Source organism: Chiloscyllium punctatum, chromosome 39 (genome assembly GCF_047496795.1).
Source record: "Chiloscyllium punctatum isolate Juve2018m chromosome 39, sChiPun1.3, whole genome shotgun sequence".
Taxonomy (NCBI): Eukaryota; Metazoa; Chordata; class Chondrichthyes; order Orectolobiformes; family Hemiscylliidae; genus Chiloscyllium; species Chiloscyllium punctatum.
The window spans coordinates 48,087,695-48,113,377 of NC_092777.1; the positions used below are offsets into that span (position 1 = coordinate 48,087,695).

The 25,683-nt window shown below is 40.7% G+C and overlaps 1 protein-coding gene across 3 annotated transcripts; it reads right to left on the reverse strand.

Moving 5' to 3' along the window:
• Positions 1 to 1,242: 1,242 nt before the first annotated feature.
• On the reverse strand, positions 1,243 to 22,731 carry LOC140464037 (uncharacterized). 3 transcript variants are annotated; one of them, XM_072558666.1, is made up of 9 exons: positions 22,633 to 22,731; positions 21,800 to 21,958; positions 20,963 to 21,028; positions 19,764 to 19,883; positions 12,054 to 12,177; positions 10,620 to 10,644; positions 8,000 to 8,180; positions 7,388 to 7,555; positions 1,243 to 2,482 (listed from the first exon to the last, which is right to left on the reverse strand). In XM_072558666.1, exons 2-9 carry the CDS (start codon positions 21,806 to 21,808, stop codon positions 1,736 to 1,738), a joined length of 1,440 nt encoding a protein of 479 aa, XP_072414767.1. In that variant the 5' UTR covers positions 21,809 to 21,958; positions 22,633 to 22,731; the 3' UTR covers positions 1,243 to 1,735. The 3 variants fall into 3 exon arrangements, with proteins under 3 accessions (XP_072414767.1, XP_072414766.1, XP_072414768.1); XM_072558665.1 differs by lacking the exon at positions 22,633 to 22,731 and adding an exon at positions 22,282 to 22,366; XM_072558667.1 differs by lacking the exon at positions 22,633 to 22,731 and adding an exon at positions 22,282 to 22,364 and having other exon boundaries at positions 8,024 to 8,180.
• Between the last annotated feature and the right edge of the window lie 2,952 nt (positions 22,732 to 25,683).

The following is a 25,683-nucleotide window of genomic DNA, read 5'->3' on the forward strand; positions in this document are numbered from 1 at the left end:
TCTAAACTCATGGGACATAGGTGTTGTTGACTGGCCAGCATTTATTGCCCATCACTTGCCATGAGAACGTTATAGTGAGCTACCTTCTGTTGAAGTCCATGTGCTGTCCGTAGATGCATAATGCTTTAGGAAGGGAATTCCAGGATTTTGACCCAGCATCAGTGAAGGAATGGCAATATATTTCAAAGTCAGGATGGCGAGTACCTTGGAGAGGAACTTGAAGGTAATGGTGTTGCCCCTGTGTCAACTGCCCCAGTCCTACTAGATCAAAGTGGTCATGGGTTTGGAAGGTGCTGTCAAAGGATCTTTGGTGAATCACTGAATATTGTAGATAATAAACACAGGTGCTACTGAGTATCAGTAGTGGAGGCTCTCTTTTATCCTGGGTGTCAAGCTTCTTGAGTGCTGTTGCACCTATCTAGGCAAGTAGGGAGTACTCCATCACATTGCTGACGCGTGCCTTGTAGATTATAGACAGGCTTTGGGGAGTCATGAGGTGAATTATTGCCACAGTATCCCTAGCCTCTACATTTATGTGGTGAGTCCAGATGAATTTCTGGTCAATGGTAATCCCTAGGATGTTAATAGTGGGGGATTCAATGATGGTAATATCATTAAATGTCAAGGGGGCGAAGGTTAGATTGTCTCTTATGTCACTGCCTGGCATCTCTGTGGTGTGAATGTTACTTTCCAACTGTCAGCCCAAGCCTGGATATTGTCCAGATCTTGCATTTGGACAAGACCTGCTTCAGTATTTGAGATGCAAATGGTGCTGAACACAATGCAATCATCAATGAACATCTCCACTTCTGACCTTATGATGGAGGTAAGGTCATTGCTGAAGCTTTAAAGACGATTGGACTGAGGACTTGAGACTGACAAACTCCTGCAGAGATATCCTGAAGCTGAGATAACTGACCTCCAAAAACCATAGCCACCTTCCTGTGTGCCAGGTATGTCTCCAACCAGCAGACAGTTTGTGTCCTGATATCCATTAATTCCAGTTTTACTACAGGCATACTTGATTGAATGTGGCTGTCACTCACAATGCAACTTCTAAAAAAATACCATTCCCTAAAAGTCACATAGTGCTGAAATTAAATAATTCAATGGGAAAAGGGCAAGGATAACCCAGATAATTAACAATAGGTTCTCTCTCATCATTAAAGCAAAAAATTAACAAAATTTTAGTAATTAATGTTGAAGATGTATTTTGCATTTATTTACAAAATTATACACATTTTTAAAATTAACAATTTATTGACCATGAACGCAACTTTCAAATAAATGTAACTAAATGCAATGCTGATAATTGTTGTAACACAGAAATCCATCCAGGTTTAACATACATTTGAACATGTGAATTAGGAGCAGTAGTCATTAGACGCCATTCAGTCCCTCTAGTCTGCTCCGCTGTTCAATAAGATGATGGCTGATCTGTTTGTATTTTGAATTTCAGATTCACATCCACCTCTGATAATCGTTGATTCCCTTACCTAATGACAATTTAGTTCCCCCCACCTTAAACATATCCAAAGACCCCACCTCCACAATTCCAAAGTCCAATATATATGTAAATGGTATTCTAAACTTCAAACATGAATCTCTATTTGGTTTCTGTATCTCAATATTATAGTATTGAACACTCAAGGCATCTGAACATTTTATTACTGTAACATTACAGTTTGTGAGACACACTCTACAGAAAAACATTTTCACAAAAAGACAAACTTCATTAAACTGCATTTTGTAGGTCATCAGGTGTGTAAAATAAAATATTATTTCCAAAATTAAAATTAAATAGTTTTAAGTTGTGTATAATTCTTCCTCTTCTTTTATGTTTAAGAAATTCCAAGGTGAGTCTTTCTGTTGGAGGAGCAGGTGTTCTTTTGCAAATATACCCATGGGCATTCAGAAGCCTGCTTAAAGATTCCACCTCAGCACAATTCCCATATGGCCAAAATACAGTGCTATTGTTTTGTTGTTGTTGATTATATTCTATGGCTGGGAACATGAACAGGCATTTTCTACAAGGTGGTATGGGAGTGACTCTTTGTCGTTTGCCATTTACTATAGGCATTCTCCTCTGGGCTCTAGAATTACTCATCATTTGGTAAGCATTAGAAACCACGACAGGGTGGAATTGAATAGCTTGTTGGTGATGTGCATTCGTTGTCTCTGAAGCCATACATACTGCGAGGCTAATATCTTCATTCCACGTGCGGTAACACAATATGTCTATCATGAGTTCTCTCTGATGCCTTCCAAAGCATGAAACTGAGACACCAAAATAATTGTCTGTTTTTTGTTTTGTAGCCAAGTTGTGGTGGAAACAGTAGCTGACAACCGATGATACGTAACTAAAGACATTCCCACATCTCCTGCCTTCTTGGGAATTTTGTTCCACAATCATTTTTTCATTTAGTTTTGACAGACAATTTAAAATTGATTCAGCACTGTTTGTTTGTTCCAAATCAACCACCTGAGAAAGAAAAGAAAATCTGAAATATCTTTTCCCAGTGCAGTGGTAAAACATTATCCACTATTTTCATTGAGGGCTTTGCAAGTTTATTTGAAATACATTGGAACCTCCAGTAATGCAGCAGAGAGCACTCAAAGACGAATACTGCAAATTAAGTTCCAGGCTAACATTTTCTGTGTTCAGCATAACCATTGGTGAGCGGTAAATGAAATAATGTTCGCTTTAATGATTTCTGTGCCCTTAAAAATGTGGGATGTTAGCACTACAGTTGTGCAGTTATCCAGTGCCTCACATTATTAAATAGATTGCAAAGTAAGTTTTCAGTACTCTGCACCACTGATCTGCCTGCATCTCATCAAAGAGCACTCCATCTCACTTCACATTAATGTTGATCATAGAATCCCTAGTGTGGAAGCAGGTCATTTGTCCCATCGAGTCCACACGACCCTCTGAAGATCCTTCCATCCAGACACAACCGCCTACACTATCCCTGTTACCCTGCAGGTCCCATGGCTAATCCATCTAGCTTGCATATCCCTGGACACAATGGGCAATTAAGCATGGCCAATCCACCTAACTTGCACATCTTTGGACCATGGGACCCAGAGGAAACTAACACAGACACTGGGAGAATGTGCACACTCCACACAGACAGTCGCCCAAGGTTGGAATCAAATGCAGGTCCCTGGCACTGTGAGGCAGTAGTGCTAACCACTGAGTCACTCAGCTGCCCTAATGTTGTATTTCCATTTTCTAGAGATCAACCTTAAAACCTCTCTAACAACATTTTTACTCTGGTGACATTTTGCATTATAGGAACTGGATTGAAAATATCAAATTTAAGCTGTGCAAACATTGATCTAATTAGTCAGGTTTGGAATTGAATTTACCTTTTAGAGTTAAAAGGCCAGTGGATGATGTTACAGTGCCATATAGAAGTATCAATAATCACTTAGATATCTTTTTTAACAACAGGTAATTTTGGAAATATATCATTTGTTTGTCACAAAACCAGTAACATGCATATCAATACAGGTTTTGCCATTAAAACATTCCTAATGCCCTTCACAAGTGAAAATCATGCTAAGCCGTGATGGGAGAGATAAGGAGGGATGTGACTGAAAGGTTGGTCAAAATCCTGGAGTTTAAAAAAGGTTTTTAAAACTGAAGGGAGAAATAAAGAAGGTTTAGTTGGTGCCTTCCAGGTAATAAAGGTGAGGCAGCTGATGACTTTGCCACCAGTGGTGGGGTGAATGGAAAGGAAATGCACAGAAGACCAATGGGGACCAGAGACTGTGGGAGGCAATAAGGGCACAATACACAGAAATGCAGGACGTCAAGTTCTCTTTGAACTTGAAGCCAAGGTTAAGAATTTTTAAAAGTAATGTGCTGGAGGAATTGGGAATCCAGAGTAAGGACATGAGTAATGCATGAATGGAACTTAAAGTAGGGAAGAAGATTCGCAATTAAGATTTGGACATGTTGGACTTTTTGACGAGTCAAGGATTGAAAGCAGATATGGAGGATGAAAGCAGAAAGGAGATGACAAAAATGTGGATAAGAGTTAGAAATTGGCGGTCTTGATGGTGTGAAGTTTAATGCTGTACTCTGGATAAAGAAAAATGCTAAATTTTTGCACACAATCTGTTTCAGAAAAAAATAATTAGTCAGAGGGATGGGACTGGAGTCAATGAAAAAGGAAACAGAACTTACGGTATCTGCAAAAATCAACCACTTTGGTCTTTCCAAGGATGAGTTAACGGAAGCTGTGACTAATTTATGTTTTGATGGAAATCCAAGGACACTGAGATGCTTTTGAGATTGAAAAAGGTCATGGAATGTCAAATTGAATGGCACCAGCATTCACGTGATAGATCAGAGTGGTGCTGGAAAAGCACAGCAGGTCAGGCAGCATCCGAGAAGCAGGAAAATCGATGTTTTGGGCAAAAGCCCTTTATCAGGAATAGAGGCAAGGTGCCTGCAGAGTGGGGAGATAAATGAGAGGGGGGTGGGGAAAAGGTAGCATAGAGTACAATAGGTGAATGGGGGTGGGGATGGACGTGATGGGTCAGAGAGGAGGATGGAAGAAGGTAGCAAAGAGTACAATGGGTGAATGGGGGTGGGGATGAAGGTGATAGGTCAGAGAGGAGGGTGGAGTGGATAGATGGAAAGAAAGATAGGCAGGTAGGACAGGTCATGAGGGCAGTGCTGAACTGGAAGGTTGGAGCTGGGGTGAGGTGGGGGAAGGGGAAATGAGGAAACTGGTGAAATCCACATTGATGCCCTGGGGTTGAAGTGTTCCGAGGCGGAAGATGAGGCGTTTTTCCTCCAGGCGTCAGGTGATGAGGGAGCGGCAGTGGAGGAGGCCCAGGACCTCCATGTCCTCAGCAGAGTGGGAGGGGGAGTTGAAATGTTGCGCCACTGGGCGATGAAGGTGATTGGTGCGGGTGTCCCGGAGATGTTCCCTAAAGTGCTCTGCTAGGAGGCATCCAGTCTCCCCAATGTAGAGGAGACCACATCGGGAGCAATGGATACAATAAATGATGTAGGTGGATGTGCAGGTATAACTTTGATGGATGTGGAAGGTTCCTTTGGGGCTTTGCATGGAGGTGAGGGAGGAGGTGTGGGCACAGGTTTTGCAATTCCTGCGGTGGAAGGGGAGGGTGCCAGGAAGGGAGAGTGGGTTGTTGGGGGGCGTGGACCTGACCAGGTAGGCACGGAGGGAACGATCTTTGCGGAAAGCGGAAATGGGTGGGGAGGTAATATATCCCTGGTGGTGGGGTCTTTTTGGAGGTGACGGAAATGTTGTCGGATGATATGGTTTATGCGAAGGTTGGTAGGGTGGAAAGTGAGCACCGGGGGGTTCTGTCCTTGTTACGGTTGGAGGGATGTGGATTGAGGGCGGAGTGGTGGCATGTGAACGAGATGCGTTGGAGGGCATCTTTAACCATGTGGGAAGGGAAATTGTGATCTCTAAAGAAGGGGCCATCTGGTGTGTTCTGTGGTGGAACTGGTCCTCCTGGGAGCAGAAATGGCAAAGGCAGAGGAATTGGGAATATGGGATGCATTTTTGAGAGGTAGGGTGGGAAGAGGTGTAATCTTGGTAGCTGTGGGAGTCGATGGGTTTGTAAAAAATGTCAGTGTCCAGTCGGTCATCATTAATGGAGATGGAGAGGTCCAGGAAAGGGAGGGAGGTGTCAGAGATGGTCCAGGTGAATTTAGGGTCGGGGTGGAATGTGTTAGTGAAGTTGATGAATTGCTCAACCTCCTCATGGGAGCACGAGGTTGCGCCAATGCAGTCATCAATGTAGCGAAGGAAGAGGTGGGGAGTGGTGCGGGTATAACTATGGAAGATGGACTGTTCTATGTAGCCAACAAAGAGGTGGGAATTGCTGGGGCCCATGGCTACCCCTTTGGTCTGGAGGAAGTGAGAGGATTCAAAGGAGAAATTGTTGAGAGTGAGGACTAGTTCAGCCAAACGAATGAGAGTGTCGGTGGAAGGTTACTATTGGGGATGTCGGGAGAGGAAGAAACGGAGGGCTTGGAGGTCTTGGTCATGGCGGATTGAGATGTAGAGGGATTGGATATCCATGGTGAAGATGAGGCGTTGGGGGCCGGGGAAACGGAAGTCTTGGAGGAGGTGGAGGGCGTGGGTGGTGTCTCGAACGTATGTGGGGAGTTCCTGGAATAGGGGAGATAGGACAGTGTCAAGGTAGGTGGAAATGAGTTTGGTAGAACAGGAGCAGGCTGAGACAATGGGTCAGCCGGGGTGGTCAGGCTTGTGCATCTTGGGAAGGAGGTAGAATCGGGCGGTGCAGGGTTCCCGGACTATGAGATTGGAAGCTGTGGGTGGGAGATCTCCTGAGGTGATGAGGTTCTGTATGGTCTGTGAGATGACTGTTTGGTGATGGGGGTGGGGGGGGGGGGGTCATGGTTGTGTCTATGTATAACACTATCTCTGGGTGTGTCGCAGTGATAAGGAAGAGTAGGGGCTAAAGGATGAATGCTTGTGACATTTTGATGGACTGGAAGAAAATGCATTCCTGGAAATATACCGGCTGAGCTTGGATACTGTAAGGTACTTTCATTTTTGGTGTTTTTTTATTTAAATAAATTATTTCATGTTGTTCATTCCCAGGACGCTTTAGGGTTTAATATGTCAAGGTACACTTTAACTGTTATTGTTGTTTAACTATTAACTAAAACAAAGGACATATGATGTGTGTGCTTGCACATCACATTGTACCAAAGACAGTTTTGAAGTAAGGTGTAGAAAAATGGAGGCAGGATGAAAACAAGTTTGCATCTGTCATTTTGAAATAAAAGCTTGTTACTAGATGTCCTTTTTATTATTTACCATGCTAGAGTTAATTAGTATTGACAATATTTGTGAAAGATACAGATTCTAAGCATAGAAAAGCCGACCATTGCCTGAAATTGTTGCTTAATTTATGTGTTAAAAAATTAGTATCACAGGATGTTATTTACACAACAAATTCTGAGCAATTACATTTCTCACTAACTATGAATAAAATGTACAAGCTCACCAGCCCAATTCAATTTATGCACTCTATTCAGTAAATCATTGTTCATTCCTCATATATCACATTAGGCTTAACGTTTGGGTTAAAAAATGCTCCATATGTATCCAGACATTTTCATCTGGTGCTCTGAGTTACTGGTGCTGAACTACTGATATGAACAAATATTTGTTGCAATGCAGAGGAAGAGTAGAGTGAAGAAAATGCTCACCCACCTAACATCCCAGCAAAGCTAACAAAAACATGTGAAGAACATTTGCAACATTTATTTAAAAATTTAAAAAACAATGAAACAACGGGACCAGTTACTTTGTAATTGCACTGGGACACATTAGTTTTACTGGTTGATGTCACTTCTACTCACTATTTCAAGCAGAATTGTGTAAGGTGGTCGCGTTGGAAGATGGGTTTTGTACTGTTCAAACACATCAGGAAATTTGTTAGACCAAGATTCCATTGATTCTTCAAATATGTCTCGTGGTTCAAAAGAAGGATCGCTAATATGACATAGAAACAGAACCGTATGCAGTATCTGTAAAAAAAATCAGAATCATTAATTTCAACAATGACAATCAATTCTCTAGGATGAGGCTGGATTACAAAACTGTACCTTACTCCCACAGTAAGGGAATGTTAATGGAAATTGTGTTAAAAAAAACTGCCCAACTCTAAGGTGAAAAATACAAATTTCACCCAAGTGCTTTATTAAATTTTATAAAATGTATAGATAGCTGCAATATATTAACACTTACATTATTATAATGGAAATTCTGTCTAACAATTATTACACCAAGATCAATGAAAATAACCGAATAAAATCTATTGCTTTGGTTTACATTTGCACAATTTTATGATAATTAAACTATTCATTTGGAAGAAGTACAGAAAGTAACTGTGAAAGTAATTTTTCAGTGCTGATTAATCTCATATATATCACTTAGTACTCATAACACAGGCTTATCCTAAACTTTATTACCATAAAAATAAATAAAACCAAAACCTCTTTAATGTATTTATTTCCTCTTTCCCTGGACAGTTTCTTGTTTCCTACAGCATGCTGGATGAATTTCACAGATATCATTATAAATTGCATTGCACTTTTCAGAGATGTCTGCGTCCTAAAGTAGTTTTTTTCCATAAATGTGTTACATTCAATTCTGGTGAAACAGAAAACAAGGAAATCTGCATCATTCAACAGGAAATAGTTCAATTTGTGGAAGAATTCTATAAAGGAATACACTGAAAACATGGCAATCATTTGTGGATTATCACTTTTTGTCACATGCTTCACCCTTCATGGTGAGCATCAGCATGAGTAAGCAATATGGAGCACAATGATTGTAGATAAATTTTAGAAGCTGGGGTTGCTTCCTTGTTCAGGAGAAGATTAAAGTGAAATTTAATAGTGGTGTTCGAAAGTTGAAGGGGTATAGTCAGAATAAATGGTGAGAAACTGCTCCTGTTGGTAGAAGAATAGAGAACCAGAAGGCATTGACTTAAGGAAATTGGCAAAAGAAGCAACTTTAGGAAAATCTTTTTATGCAATAGTATCTGAAATGCATTACCTATGAGAACCTGATGGAGACAAATTCAACAATGGCTTTCAAAAGTGAATTGAACAATCATCTGAAGAGAAAAGATTAATTGCAGGGCCATGGGAAAAATATCAGGAAATGGACCCAGTGAGATGCCCTTCCAGAGAGCTGGCACAGACAGCATGGACCAAATGGCCTCCTTTTGTGCTGGAACTTTTCTAGGATATTTGTCATGACAAATCAGGTTCAAAACAGAATAAAACTACCCTTGTTTTATATTTGGTATGTTGTTTAAATAAAACAGACAACTGAAAGAAATCTCAAGGCTATAATGTCATTTAGGGTAAAGAAGGCAATAATAAGCTACATAAGATTTTATTTCATCAGAATTCCATGGTTGCAAAAATTTTCCATTATTGTCTTCAGACTCTCGGATTAAAATGAGTGATTGCTGAGGAAGCCGAACCTATTAAAATAAATTATTACAGCTTCAAATCAGAAAGAGCAACCCAAGCACAACATAGAAGATTGTCAAAGATGTATTAAGATGATAAAAATCCCTGATTAGGGATAGTCAACATGGATTTGTGCATGGGAATTCATGTCTGACAAACTTTTAAGAATTTTTTGAAGAGGTAACCGAGAGGGTAGGTGAGGGTAGGGGCATGTTGTATATATGGACTTTAGTAATGCCTTTGACAAGGCTAGTCATGAAGGTTAGATTGTGTGGGATCCCGGGAAAGTTAGCTAATTTGATTCAAAATTGGCTTGATGGTAGGAAGCAGAGGGTAATGGTAGAAAGTTGTTTCTTGGACTGAAGGCCTGTGACTGTCTGCCACAAGGACCAGTGCTGGGACCTTTGTTATCTGATATTTACATAAATGATCTAGAAATGAATGTACAAGACATGATGAGTAAATTTGAGAGGATACAAAATTAGGAGGTATCATTGATAGTGAGGAAGGTTATCAAATATTACAGAGGGATCTTGATCAGATGGGAAAGGGGGCTGAGGATTGGCAAATGCAATCAATACAGACAAGTGCGAGGGTTCGAAACTGTATAAGTAGGACTTATACAGTAAATGGTAACGTCCTGAGGAGTGTTGTGGAATAGAGGGACCTAGGATTACAAGCACTAGTTCATTGAAAGCGGCATCACAGATAGACAGTGTGGTGAAGAAGGCATTTGGCATGCTGGCCTTCACTGGTCAGGCATTGAGTAAAGCAATTGGGATGTTATGTTATAGTTGTGTAAGTTGTTGGTAAGGTCACACTTGGAGTATTGTGTATAGTTTTGGCCACACTGTTATAGGAAAGACATGGTTAAAACTACAAAGATTTACAAGGATGTTGCCAGGACGAGTAGACCTGAGTTATAGGGAGAGGTTGACCAGGATAGGACTTTATATCTTGGAACATAGGAGACTGAGGTGTGACCTTATTGAAGTGAATAAAATCATGAGGGGCATAGTTAGGATGAATTCCCAGGGGTAGGGAATTGAAGACCAAAGGTCATATGTTTAAGGTGAGAGGGAAAGATTTAAGGAGGGCCCGAGGGGCAACTTCTTCACACAGCGTAGTACATATATGGAATGGGCTGTCAGAGAAAGTGGCTGAGGCAGGTACAATAGCAACATTGAAAAAACATTTGGAAAGGTACATGAGGGATATGGATCAAATGCAGGCACCATGGACCAGTGTGGGCTAAAGGGCCTGTTTCCATGCTGTATTACTCTATGACTCTAAGTGGAAAAGGCAATAACAGCAGCCTGTTTTAAAAGAGGACTGCCTTTATCACCAGTAAGGAAGAGGCAACCTACTTCAATGGCATGGTACTTTACTGATATAATGATATGCTTTGAACTAAAATTGCATAAACACATCAGGTTTAGTAAGCTCAACAGCTCAATTTTGCATTCCCACTTAAAATATTAATCATCACACTGTATCACTGTTTAAGTCTCAGGTTTAAAATTATTGCAGATTTATTTTTTTACATTAGAAATGGAAAATCCAAAACTCAAACAATCAAATATATATAAATAGCGAACCATCTTACCGTCTCTCTTCAGGTAACATTGGAACTAGGGAAATAAAACAGACTGTATTAGTTCTTAGTGTTCCATTAGTTTACGGTGAGTAACTTCTACCAACTTATAAGATGCATTTAAATTAGATATTGATCTAATAATTGTTACTGATTAAGTTTTAATCATTAATGCGCAGGCCATTCAGGACAAAAGAAATGAAAAAAAATCCTCCATGTTGGATTTGAAATTCATAAAAATTATTTCTTAATCCAAGATTAGCTCATGTTAAAATACCGCAGTCCTGCCTAACTTCAAGGGAAAAAGCTTCCTCTGACTTTCTGTCACTGATGCCCAATATTAAACTCTCACATATGTGGGGCAATCTATAACCGTTTGTCCGTGTCACTCTGTGGAGAGAAAGTGAGGACTGCAGATGCTGGAGATCAGAGCTGAAAATGTGTTGCTGGAAAAGCGCAGCAGGTCAGGCAGCATCCAAGGAACAGGAGAATCGACGTTTCAGGCATAAGCCCTTATTCACTCTGTGACCTGCTAAAGCAGGTAGTGATCAAGAGAGCTATTGGAGTGGATAATGGTAGTGTTTCAACTCAGCATGGAATCGGCTAAATGGGTAGGTAATTCCTGGTCATTCATGTGATGAAAAATCATCAGAATCTCTACAATCATTATTCACAGTTCCAGAGTGTAAACATTCACATAAATGTGCAATGTATTTGCATTTTTTAAAGCATGGTATGGGACATTCTGTGATTGTGCTCATGTGTATCAGCAAGATATTAGGTTTCATTCAGAAATACTTAGAAAATATAAGTTTAGTTGTTTCTAAAGTTCTTGTGCAAAAGTATAGTATTTGTATTTTATGGTAACAACGCGCAATTATGTGGAGCCTTTAACACAGAAAACATTCCAAACTGTCTTACAGAATAGTGCGAAATATCAAATTGGAAGGAGAAATTAAGTGGTACAAGAAAAAGACCTGGTCAAAACATGGGTTTTAAGTAGTGTCTTAGCGGAGAAGAGATATAGGGGAAACATTGCCAGAAATGGACCTAGTTGGCTTACAGAACACAAACCAATACCACTGTAAAGACAGGAAACAATGAACATGAGATCAGAATCAAAGGATCAGAGAATATAAAGGTGTTGGAGAAGGTTACATAGATAGACCGGAGTGAGACTAAGGAGGGAATTAACTCAATGATAAAAATGTTATGTTAATTTTAATTATTGTAACTCAGCAAGGATAGAGATGATGGTGAGAAGGCCTTGCTGAAGAACAGAATACAAGAAATAGAGCTTTCAATGAACTTTTTCTGTTCTGGTTTCAAAGTACTGTGTATCTGGCAAAACACTGGAGAATGGCTGGATAGCTTATCTCCTGCCAAAGTGGTCCCAGTTTACCAAATTAACAAACTATACATGAAAGTATATGAAGACAACCATACCTTCATTTGCAGAACGGTAACATCCATTGATGTAGCTGACTTGCTCATGGTACATGTGGCAGTTTTCCCGCTTACAGTTACCATTTGAATTCTCTTGATCACATAAGAAATGCCTCCTCAGGGTCTGTAAACGCACAATAATTTATTATTTCACACTAGTCTTCTCCAAGAAACAAATGAAATTTCTAATAATGACTAATTTCATGATCAATAGAAACTTTGTGCTGCACAGTTCTATGTTCTATCTCTAATTACCTCTGGGAAGATTACCTCTAAAATCTATGGAGACAAAGGAAGCACATGGTGAGGACAGTGCAGGAGAGAGAGAGAAAGAGAGAGAGAGAGAGAGAGAACCTGCACAGTTATCGCCTTTGCTGTTTGAATTCATGTATCGCTGGACATCAGAGTGCATCTGGGAAAATTAACAAACAGTGAAATTCACAACTAATCTTGGAGGAACTGTTGGATGAAGTTCACAGCACAGAATCAGATAAGTTAATTGTTGTTTAAAGTCTATCCAAGAGAAAGGCTGCAGGAGTATAGTGGATTCTTTCTTGATTATATGTTTTTTGGAGATTAGTCTCTTGATTAAACTTAAAACATAAGCCATAGCTATTAATTTAACCTGGGGCAGTGTTTGTAGAGGAATAAGACGGTACTATTTTCTGGGTCTGTAGATTGTGAAGGAGCAAAAAATGGCCTTTGCAGTGATATGTACTTCTTGTCAGATGTGGGAGTTTAAAGAGAGTTTAAGGGTTACTGCGGATTATATCTGCCATAAATGCTGTGGGATGCGAATCTTATCAGATCGAGTGGATCGGTTGGAGACACAGATAGAAGCGATGACGAATTTGCAACAACAACAGTATGTGATGGATGGCAGTTATAAGAAGGGGGAAAAGTCTCAGATACAGTCACATAGATGGGTTAACTCCACGAAGATTGGCACCTAGGGCAGGAGTCTTTTATGGATATACCCATTTCAAACAGGTATGCTGTTTTGGGAAATGTAGGGGGTGATGGATTATCAGGGGAACGTAGCACAAACATCCAAGTTTCTGGTATCGAGACTGGCTCTAATGCAATGAGGGGTACGTCGGCTTCCAAGTGATCAATTGTGTTAGGGGATGCTGTAGTCAGAGGAACAAACAGACGTTTCTGTGGCCAGAAGAGAAAAAGCAGAATGGTGTGTTGTTTCCCTGGTGCCAGGATCAAGGATGTCTCAGAGGGTGCAGAGTGTTCTCATGGGGAAGAGGGGCCAGCAGGAGGTCATTGTCCACATTGGAACCAACGACATTGGAAGGGAAAAGGTTGAGACTCTGAAGGGAGATTACAGAGTTAGGCAGAAATTTAAAAAGGAGGTCCTGAAGAATAGTAATGTCTGGATTACTCCCAGTGCTACGAGCTAGTGAGGGCAGGGTTAGGAGGATAGAGCAGATGAATACATGGCTGAGGAGCTGGTGTATGGGAGAAGAATTCACATTTTTGGATCATTGGAATCTCTTTCAGGGTAGAAAAGTGACCTGTACAAGAAGGAGGGATTGCACCTAAATTGGAAGGCAACTAATATACTGGCAGGGAAATTTGCTAGAACTGCTTGGTAAGATTTAAACTAATAAGGTTGGGGGGGGGGGGGGGGCTGGTGGTGGTGGAACCCAGGGAGATAGTGAGGAAAGAGATCGAAATGAGATGAGTACAGCTGAGAACAGAAGTGAGTCAAACAGTCAGGGCAGGCGGGGACAAGGTAGGACTGATAAATTAAACTGCATTTATTTCAATGCAAGGGGCCTAACAGGGAAGGGCATGGTTAGGAACATGGGACTGGGATATCATAGCAATTGGAGAAACATGGCTCAGGGATGGGCAGAACTGGCAGCTTAATGTTCCAGGATACAAATGCTACAGGAAGGATAGAAAGGGAGGCAAGAGAGGAGGGGGATTGGCATTTTTGATAAGGGATAGCATTACAGCTGTGCTAAGGGAGGATATTCCCAGAAATACATCCAGGAAAGTTATTTGGGTGGAACGGAGAAATAAGAAAGGGATGATCACCTTATTGAGATTGTATTATAGACCCCCCCCCCCCCCCCCCCAATAGTCAGAGGGAAATTGAGAAACAAACTTGTAAGGAGATCTCAGCTATCTGTACGAATAATAGGGTGGTTATGGTAGGGGATTTTTAACTTTCCAAACATCGAGTGGAACTGCCATAGTGTTAAAGGTTTAGATGGAGGAGAATTTCTTAAGTGTGCACAAGACAATTTTCTGATTCAGTATGTGGATGTACCTACTAGAGAAGGTGCAAAACTTGGCTTACTCTTGGGAAATAAGGTAGGGCAGGTGACTGAGGTGTCAGTGGGGGAGCGCTTTGGGGCCAGCGACCATAATTCTATTCGTTTTAAAATAGTGATGGAAAAGGATAGACCAGATCTAAAAGTTGAAGTTCTAAATTGGAGAAAGGCCAATTTTGATGGTATTAGGCAAGAAATTTCAAAAGCTGATTGGAGGCAGATGTTCGCAGGTAGAGGAACGGCTGGAAAATGGGAAGCCTTCAGAAATGAGATAACAAGAATCCAGAGAAAGTATATTCCTGTCAGGGTGAAAGGGAAGGCTGGTAGGTATAGGGAATGCTGGATGACTAAAGAAGTTGAGGGTTTGGTTAAGAAAAAGAAGGAAGCATATGTCAGGTATAGACAGGATAGATCGAGTGAATCCTTAGAAGAGTACAAAGAAAGTAGAAGTATACTTAAGAGGTAAATCAGGAGGGCAAAACGGGGACATGAGATAGTTTTGGCAAATAGAATTAAGGAGAATCCAAAGGTTTTTACAAATATATTAAGGACAAAAGGGTAACTAGGGAGAGAATAGGGCCCCTCAAAGATCAGCAAGGTGGCCTTTGTGTGGAGCCACAGAAAATGGGGAAGATACGAAATGAATATTTTGCATCAGTATTTACTGTGGAAAAGGATACGGAATATATAGACTGTAGGGAAATAGATGGTCCAGATTACAGAGGAGGAAGTGCTGGATGTCTTGAAATGGTTAAAATTGGATAAAACCCCAGGACCTGATCAGGTGTACCTGAGAATTCTGTGGGAAGCTAGAGAAGTGATTGCTGGGCCTCTTGCTGAGATATTTGTGAGGCTGACCTCGGTGGTGGGCAAATTGTTGGAGGGAATCCTGAGGGACAGGATGTACATGTATTTTATTGTATTTAGCAAGGTTAGATCTCATGGAAAACAGGGAGAACTAGCTATTTGGATACAGAACTGTCTCAAAGGTAGAAGACAGAGGGTGGTGGTGGAGGGTTATTTTTCAGACTGGAGGCCTGTGACCAGTGGAGTGCCACAAGGATCGGTGCTGGGCCCTCTACTTTTTATTATTTACATAAATGATTTGGATGCGAGCATAAGAGGTATAGTTAGTAATTTTGCAGATGACACCAAAATTGGAGGTGTAGTGGACAGCGAAGAGGGTTACCTCAGATTACAACAGGATCTGGACCAGATGGGCCAATGGGCTGAGAAGTGGCAGATGCAGTTTAATTCAGATAAATGTGAGGTGCTGCATTTTGGGAAAGCAAATCTTAGCAGGACTTATACACTTAATGGTAAGGTCCTAGGGAATGTTGCTAAACAAAGAGACCTTGGAGTGCAGGTTCATAGCACCTTCAAAGTGGAGTTGAATGCAGATAGGATAGTGAAGAAGGTGTTTGGTATGCTTTCCTTTATTGGTCACGGTACTGAGTACAGGAGTTGGGAGGTCATGTTGCAGCTGTACAGGATATTGCTTCGGTCATTGTTGGAATATTGCATGTAATTCTGGTCTCCTTCCTATCAGAAGGATGTTGTGACAGTTGAAAGGGTTCAGAAAAGATTTACAAGGATGTTGCCGGGGTTGGAGGATTTGAGCTTTAGGGAGAGGTTGAATCGGCTAGGGCTGTTTTCTCTGGAGCGTCGGAGGCTGAGGTATACAAAATTATGAGGGGCATGGATAGGATAAATAGACAAAGTCTTTTCCCTGGGTTGGGGGTGTCCGGAACTAGATGGCAGAGGTTTAGGGTGGAAGGCGAAAGATATAAAAGAGACCTAAGGGGCAACTTTTTCATGCAGAGGGTGGTGCATGTATGGAATGAGGTGGCAGGGGAGGTGGTGGAGGCTAGTACAACTGCAACATTTAAGAGGCATTTGGATGGGTATATGAATAGGAAGGGTTTGGAGGGATATGGCACGGGTGCTGGCAGGTGGGACTAGATTGGGTTGGGATGTCTGGTCGGCGTGGACGGATTGGACCGAAAGGTCTGTTTCCATGCTGTACATCTCTATGACTCAATGACTCTATGTGGTATAGGCACACCCATCATGCTGTGAGGGATGGAGCTAATGGCTTTTGAGCCACCAACAGTAAATGAATGGTAACAATTAGTCATACTCTGTTCTCTAAAGTATTATACTTCATCTCTTTCGATTTTGCAATGTCATCACATTATTTGCACACAGATCCTACCAAAATCCTAGAGAATATTCTCAAGCGATCTTGGTAAGAAAAAGGAGAAAATAAAGTTTTGGTTACATCATCAGAGATAAGATGGTTTCACTTTACTATGATATTAATATATGCTGTTATAGAATGGAGGGATACAGATTCATGATGAGAATTCCTGCAGTGCTACAGTTTGGATTTCAGCCATCACTAGTAGGTGCATAAGACAATTGAGAAATCAGTCAAGGGGTGTTCATAAACAACTGACTGGTAAAGGAATAATGTTATGATATGATATAGTTACAGGCCCCTAACATTTAAAAAGAAATGCAAACTTTTCTTTTCAATCAATAGAATTATGCATGATATTTCATGTTTTTAGACAAAACTAACTTCTGTATAAATTACAGAACTAATTAAACAAAGCAAATATGGCTGACCTAACAATGTGGTTTATAATTATTTACAGAACGTACGCATTCAGGTTTACTTCTTACTTCCTGAAGAATTCTCTTATAAGAAATTGCAAGTTACTTTTTCTGCAGGGACCAGGTTGATGTGGCACAGTCCTCTGGAAAATTTCCCTCAGCTTCAGCTGCTATTACAGGTAAAATTTTCATTTCCTCTCTCTTAACTGTGGAGACCCTGTTCCTTATTCTCATTACATTTCTAATACTTCCAAACTAATCTGCAGGATACTTTCTTCACCAATAAGACATTGTGAGCCTGAATGTAGATTCTCCCACTAGCTTCAAAAATAGGAAATATTTCAAGTTTTGTTTCGGCATAAGTTCCAAATGTGATTAAGTGTCAGCCGTGTTCCAGACAGCCGATGACAAAGTCCGTGACTTACTCTAATTACAATGCAGTTCCAGTTAACTGGTATTTATTTCATATAAATGTATCAGTGAACTGAAAACCACACAAGGTCCAAACTGCAATAAAAGTGCTTTCCCAGCAAACACACAGATAAATTGAAACCAGAAAGCCTTCCTAAGCAAACACAGAATGTTGGGGAAACTCAGGTGGCCTGACAGTTTCTGTGGAGAGAGAGAAAAACTGAGTTAATGTTTCAAGACCAGTATGACTTTTCGAAACCGAAGGTGTTTGGAAATGTTTCTTTTTATACTTTTGACAAAGGCAGAGACCCAACGCAATAGGCAAAGAGGTTGCTAATGCTGGAGAAAGAGAAGAAGAAATGCAAAATGGATGTAAATTAGGGTGTAAGAAGGAGAGAATGGATCTTCTATACTCAGAACAATGTAAACAAAATGCAAACAAGCAAGCCTCTTGGGGATGGATGGGGGAAGAGAATGTAAGAAAAATGGAAAGCAGACATAATGCTGTCAGTTTTTGAAGTTATGAAATATTGAGAGCTTGAGGCTGTAAAGTGACTAAACCGAAGATGAGCTGTTGTTCCTTGAGCTTGCATTGTACTTCACTGGAATACTGCAACAGGCCCAGGACAGAAATATTACCATGAGAGCAATATGGTTTATTGAAAGTATGAGCAACTGGGAGGTGAGGGTCATTCCTACAGCCAGAGTGGAGGTGTTCTCATTTACAATTGACATAAATGGGACTTTATAACCTTTCAGGATTCACTTGAATGCATATTAAGTAATTTTGCTCCAAATCCCAAACCAATCTTTGTATCACACTTCTTTGCAAGCAGTGTAGCCCCTGCGCGCTACCCCTCCCCCCCCCCCCCCCCCCCCCCCCCCCCCCCCCCCCCCCACCCCCAACCATCACCATCTTCAGTTTCCAGCTAAGTAAGCCCACCTGCTGTTTTATGATCACAGATCTGATGAAGGGGACACTTTGGCTTGAAACATTAATTCTGCTTTCTTGCCCCAGATGCTGCCAGATGTGCTGAGTTTCTCCAGTAATTTCTGTTTATGTTTCACATCACCAGCATCCACAGTTCTTTGTTTTATTATTATGCTGCTTTAAGATGCTCCTGTTACAGGGATTAAGCTCTTAAGGCAACAAAGCCTCAATCATTTAAATGTAATGGAATTCAAGCTGCGTTCGTTGAATTTATCTAATTTTCTACAGTTAGACTTTAATTCGTAAAACTAAAAATTATGCATTAAAAGCCCATTCATTATAGCAATAGAACTGAGTAGCTTACTGAGCTATGACAGAGAATAAAATAGTCATAGGGTCATAGAGATGTACAGCACAGAAACAGACCCTCAGTCCAACCCGTCCACGCCGACCATATATTCCAACCCAATTTAGTCCCACTTGCCAGTACCCCGGTCCATGTCCTCTCCAAACCCTTCCTATTCATATACCCACCCAGATGCCTTTTAAATGTTGCAAGTGTACCAGCCTCCACCACTTCCTCTGGCAACTCATTCCATACCAGCATCGCCCTCTGCTGAAAAGGTTGTCTCTTAGGTCCCTTTTATATCTTTCCCCTCTCACTTTAAATCTATGCCCTCTAGTTCTGGATTCCCCCACCCCATGCCCATCATGATTTTATAAACCTCTATAAGGTCACCCCTCAGTTGCCGATGCTGCAGAGAAAACAACCCCAGCCTATTCAACTTCTCCTTATAGATAAAATCCTCCAACCATGGAAACATCCTTGTAAATCTTTCCTGAACCCTTTCAAGTTTCACAATATGCTTCCAATAGGAGTCACGATTTGGAGATGCTGGTGTTGGACTGGGGTGTACAAAGTTAAAAATCTCACAACACCAGGTTATAGCCCATCAGATTTAGTTGGAAGCACTAGCTTTCGGAGTATCTGCTCCTTCATCAGGTTGTTTGTATGAAGGAGCCAGCACTCTGAAAGCCAGTGCTTCCAAATAAACCTCTTGAACTATAACCTGGTGTTGTGTGATTTTTAACTTTCAATAGGGAAAGAGACCAGAAAGAATCCCTACAGTGTGGAAATAGGCTATTTGGCCCAACAAGTCCACACCGACCTGCTGAAGAGTATCCCCACTCAGACCCATTCCCGACCCTATTACTTAACATTTTCCCTGACCAATGCACCTAAACTACATATCCCTGAGGGAGTGAAGGGTCAGCCATATCACTGTGGGAGTTGCAGATAGACGAGATCAAATGGAAGACTTCCTCTTCCAAAGAATCTTAGTGCATTAGATGATATTTTTAAACAGCAATTGATTACACTTTCATCATCATAATCTTCAAAACATAGGTTCAAATGGTCAATAAATTGTTTAAAATAGTAACAAGACCATGCCATACCTCTTGATTCAAATGTTTTTGGGGGCAGTCGCTATTTGTGCACTTCTTTTGTTTATGCCACACAAGGCAGACATCTGCTGATAACTTACAGCTATCTCTATGTAGAAACCGGCACTGTTGCTGTCAAAACAATTTATGATGCTTATGAATTAACCATTAAAACAGTACCAATATGGAAATCTACCATATATGTGCTTAACAGGAAATTATATGGAACAAATTTTATAAACTTTAATCACATTTATTTTTTTCAGTTTCCAAAATCAGCAGGCAATCTTTTTGCCTTGTACACATTAATTGCCTTGTATGCACTGAATAAATATTATTATGGAATAATAAAGTACAGAAACGAAGAAATATATAGAATAACAAACAACTTTTAAGTTACTAAGCAGATAGATTATTTAAATTCATGCAAGTACATGGTTAATTAATTCCAATCACTGAACTTTCAAATTCTAGAAAATATTTAAACAGATGGATAATTAGGAGTTGAAATGCATTGGTCAAAATGTGTGCCAAATAAATATTCAATACTCACCTTCAATTGGATGAATATTTGAAGGAGGAAAAAAGGGTTCATGTAAATTGAAAGGAATTTAACACTCTAGTAACAGAAATTATGGAATCACAGAATAGTACATTAGAGAAGGAGGCTATATACCTCTGAGTCTGTCGTGGTTCTTTTAAAGGGCTCCAGTAAGCTGGATGGCTGGTTTGCAATGCAGAGAGAAGTCAATGGTGCTGGTTCAATTCCCATACAGATTGAGCTTACCTTAAAGGTCTTGTCTTCTCAATATTGTCCCCTTACCTGAGGTGTAGGGACCTTCAGGTTAAACTCACCCCCCAACATCCCTTTATAAAGAGAGTGCGGGACTCTAAGAACTTTAAACAAAGGGCAGCTTCAGATCCACATTATGTGGTTAACTACTTAAAACCCTTTCATAAAGTACGGTAAGGTTCTGCAATTGGAAAACACTAATTTAAAGATCATTTCTACCATAATGTAACATCATCACAAAGTAATGCAGTGATCCACCACTGTCTTTTTGAAGGATGAAATGTGATCTAGTAGCATTTCCATTATAATGAAAACAAAATGTTAATAATCAAGTATTTGCTTATGGTCCATGCAAATTTCAATATATAGAATAAATAATATGGTTATTTATGTTGACAAAGAACTGAATTATACTTACTTCTTCGCACTGACTTTGGTATTGAAAGAAAAAACAGTCAATGTCTTCTGGTTGGTAATCATTTCTCTGGAGTAAAAATGTAACATAATCAATGTGAGAAATACCAAAAATATCTTAGTCCACAGGCTTTACACTTCTTGAAAGCTCTCTCAGATTTCACTGCTAGCTGGCTCATCAATTTTGTGTCATTCTCCCAGGTTTATTGCTATATTTAAAAGGCATTACCAGATCTCACTAACATTGGAATCATTGTTAATTTACACAGGAAAAATAATGTTGGAATTGCAGGAAAATCCAACATTCCTTCATTTTCATCACCAATTGCAAAGCAGTAAAACAAAGGAAGCGGGGAATTTTGGCAGAGTTGAATATATCCCTGATTTCACCACATACTGCACTCGGTGTTGGGTGCCATGCCTGTCAGTTCACCCAGTTAGCTGGATGGTTGGTTTGGATTGCAGGAAGATGAAGTTTCGCACAAAGGTCACCACCTTCTCTACCTGGCATGAGGTGTGGTGACCTTCAGGTTAAACTCAGTCATTGCTCTCTAATGAGAGAGCAGCTGTTTGGTCCCCTGAGACTATGGCAACTTTATTTACCATATCTGCGGGATACAGAACCATGGGGGGGCATACTGCACGATTCACCAGAATATTGCCAGGCTGTTAGACGATGAGGAACAAGGCAGCTCTTTCCTCAAACATAAATCTCTCGTGGGAAATCACTTCACTGAATATCCACCCTGTTCTTAGAAACTTGCAGGGTTTGGGTTTTTGCTGTTTCATTCATTAATGAATAGCAATTATTGTTTATGATGGTGCCAAAGTGAAACCTTACCTCTGCCATTCTGTTTCAAATAGATTGTCTTCTAGGGGTTCTCTTGAGGTCAATGCCCCCAGTCCTGAAGAAGGGTTATACCCCTAACCTTCTCCACCTCCTGATGCTGCCTGGCTTGTTGTGTTCTTCCAGCCACCTGCTTGTCAATCTTCGCTTCAACTGTCAAAGAAGAAAAATATTTAACTCCACATTCATTCGGCTGACGCTAACAAGAGGTAACGACTTCACATATTCATATTTTAAAAATCTTCAAAGGCTACAACGTTTCATAAAGTTGCCATTATAATTTCAACAAGACATCCCCCGATAAGTAACTGTCGCTTCGCCGAGACTGGGGATTTTGTTGTGACTCTAAAACAGAGACTTGAACACAGAATGAGCAATACAAAAAATAATTTGAAAACGACCCTAAAATTCCAAATCATTTCAATCACAAAGAGCCAAGTTTTAAAATTAAGTTAATAACCAGAATCGTCGTTAACCTGCACAGTGATAGTCCTGCTGAAGAATAATATGTACAAAAACGAAACCTTTTCTCTTTTATTGCAACATAAACAGAGCCGTCAGAACAAGGAAAACGAAACTCTAAAACGTCCCGCCTCTGGCGACGCCCGTCAAAAACCACAAAAAGGGTGGGGAGAGACAAATAGAAACTGGCTCTGATGGCAGAATTACCGCGTTTTGAAATTAATGTGTTACGCTTCACTCCGAGTAAATCATTTCACTTGCGCAAAATACAACGTCTTAGAAATAAATTGATGCTAACGCGTTCGACAAAGTCACAATTGGCAGCAGATTGACACGGCAGGGGAACAGATGAACTGTGCAAATACCAATATAGTATCTGTTCACTGGGATTTTGTGTTGCCATTGTCATTTCTGCAGCCTGGAGGAAGCCGTGGAGGGGATGCGTCGGCAAGTCTCCTGAGAACAAACAGGGACGGAATGGAATATTTCAACTGTCTGAATTCCAACGAGGATAACATGAAAATCTTGTTCATTCAGAAGAACTTCCTTAAATCCAGCATGGAGTTGGGGGTGGGGGGGGGGGGAGGGGGATTCAAGGCTTAGTTTTAGGGAGTGAAACTGACCTGGTTAAAAGGGATTTCAGTTGAGGGGCACTTTGGTGGAAGTGATCATAATTCAGTTAGAATTAGGGTACTTAGGGCAAAGATGAAAAACGGGAGTAGAAGTTGTTAATCAGGAAAGAGCTAGTTTTACTAAAATGTAGGCGAACCAGAAACTACGCTCGGTAAATCAGTGCCAGATCGGTGGGTGGTGATCAAGGAGAACATCAGGAGAGGTCAGAGCAATTCTGAGCGTTTAAAGAACATGGAAGGACTCATAGCCAGAACTCCCCGAATGTCACTGAGATTAACAGAGAGAATTAAGCAGAAAACAGAACAACCCGAAAGTTACTAACAAATGCTGGGGACCCAATGTTACAGGAAACCTCTGTATTAAAAGTGGAAAGAGTAGAGTGACGTTTACCAGGCTGTTGCCTGGATTGGAGTGTTTTAAGCTGTAAGGAGAGATTCGACAAACTTAGATTGTATTTGCTAGGATGTCGGAGGTTGAGGGACAACCTGATAGAAATATGTAGAGTGGATAGGGTGGATAATCAGAATATTTTTCCCAGGATGGAAATGTCAAATATTAGGGGCCATAGGTTTAAGAAGGGAAAAGTTTAAAGGAGATGTGAGAGGCAAGTTTACTTTTACTGGGAAGGAATACAGGCAAATACAATATCAATGTTTTAGAGGCATTGAGACAGATACATGAATAGCAGGGAATAGAGGGATAGGAACCATGTGCAGGTAGATGGGATTAGTTTAAAATGGCATAGTAGTCAGCACAGACATGATAGGCCCTATACCCTGTTCTGAGGAAGGGTCACCCAACCCAAAACATTAACTCTGATTTCTCGCCACAGATGCTGCCAGACTTTCTGAGCTTTTCCAGCAATCTCTGTCTTTGAGCCTATTCTTGTGTTGTTCTAGGGAGAGCATGAAAAATATTGGCAAGTGGGATTCAGTATAAATGGATTAAGATCAAGAGAGTAACTCAGTGAAATGTGAAACCTTTAGGGCAGTTTGGTAATTTGCATGTGAAAATTATTTCAGAATTCAGACATTGCAGCAGGGAGGTGGGGTGTGAGGTTAGGTTGCACATGATAGACTGGTTAGTAAGGTCATGGGATCTGGGGACGTTGGCCAACTGGATACAAAATTGGCTTGAAGATAGGAGACAGAGAGAGTGGGTGGTGGAAGGTTGCTTTTCGGACTGAAGGCTTGTGAGCAAAAGTGTGCCGCAAGGACAGGTGCTGGTTCCACCTTCCTCATTTACATACATGTTTTGGATGTGAACAGAGAAGGTTGTGGTTCGTAAGTTTGCAGAGGACATCAAACTACATGGTGTAGTGGACAGTGAAGAAAGTCATCTCAGAGGACAACGGGACCTTGATCAGATGGGTCAATGGGAAGAGGAGTGGCAGATGGAGTTTAATTTAGACAAACGTGAGGTGTTGTATAACCAGGACAGGACTTATACAGATAATGGTAGGGGCCTGCGGAGTGTTGCCAAAGAGACCTAGAGGTGCAGGTGCATAGCTCCTTGAAAGTGGAGTTGCAGGTAGACAGGATAGTGAAGAAGGTGTTTGGTATGCTTGCTTTCACTGGTCAGACCACTGAGTACAGTAGTTGGGATGTCATGTTGTGGCTGTACAGGACATTGGTGAGGTCACTTTTAGAATACTGCATACAATTCTGGTTGTGCTTCCTTAGGAAAGATGTAACTAAAATTGAGAGGGTGTAGAAAAGATTTATAGGCTGTTGCAGGGATTGGAAATTTTTGAGTTATAGGGGGAGACTGAATAGGCTGGGCTATATTCCCTGGAGTGTTGGAGATTGAGGGGTGATTTTCTAGAGGCTTATAAAATCATGAGGGCATGGATAGGGTGAATCGCCAACGTCTTTTTCCCAGGTTGGTGGGGGGTGTCCAAATCTAGATAGCATAGATTTAAGGTGAGAGAGGCAAGGTTTTAAAAAGACCTTTCGGTAAATTTTTCTGCAGAGTGTGGTGCTGGAGCCTGGTACAATTACAAATTTAACACATATCTGGATGGGTATATGAATAAGTAGGGTTTAGAGGGAGGTGGGCCAAATGCTGACTATTGGGAGTGGGTCAGTTTGGGATGAATGGTCGGCATGGATAAGTGAATCAAAAGGTCTGTTTCTGTGCTGTTTGACTGTAAGTATTAGATAAAATCAACACTATAAGATGTTAAAGGGTATTAAGGGAATTGATATCTGTGAAAGTGGATAAATCCTAGGCCTGGGCAAAATGTATCCCAGTATGTTAAAGGAAGCAAGAAAAGAAATGGCAGAGTCTTCACTGTCATTTTCCAACCTCTCTCATGAGGGGACTAGCACATGGCTAATTTACTATTGTTTAAAAAAGGTCATACAGGAATAGACTGAATGATTACAGACTGACTTAAATCCAGTAGTGGAAAAAGAAATGAAGTGACAAAAAACAATCACTTTTACTTAATCACTGGAAAGGACAATGTGCAATGCTAGACTTTAAATTGGTATAAAATTCCATTTAGACTAGCATTGTCAAATATTGTCAACAAATATTGTCACTGATTTTTGTTAAAAGTTCCTTTCAAACTGCCAATACTGTATTTGTTAGACATGTTCTCCCTGTAAACAAGTATTAACTTAAACAGAAATTGCTGGAGAAGCTCAACGGGTCTGGCAGCATTTGTTAACATTTTTATTTCAAGTTCCTATTGGAAGGATGTTGTGAAACTTGAAAGGTTTCAGAAAAGATTTACAAGGATGTTGACACGGTTGGAGGATTGAGCTATAGGCTGGGGT

Coding starts and splice junctions, on each gene's coding strand:
- LOC140464037 (XM_072558666.1), bottom strand. Junction 19,884..20,962: donor ACCAAAGTCAGTGCGAAGAA/GTAAGTATAATT, acceptor TTGTTTTGACAG/CAACAGTGCCGGTTTCTACA. Junction 10,645..12,053: donor TTACCGTTCTGCAAATGAAG/GTATGGTTGTCT, acceptor TTATTTCCCTAG/TTCCAATGTTACCTGAAGAG.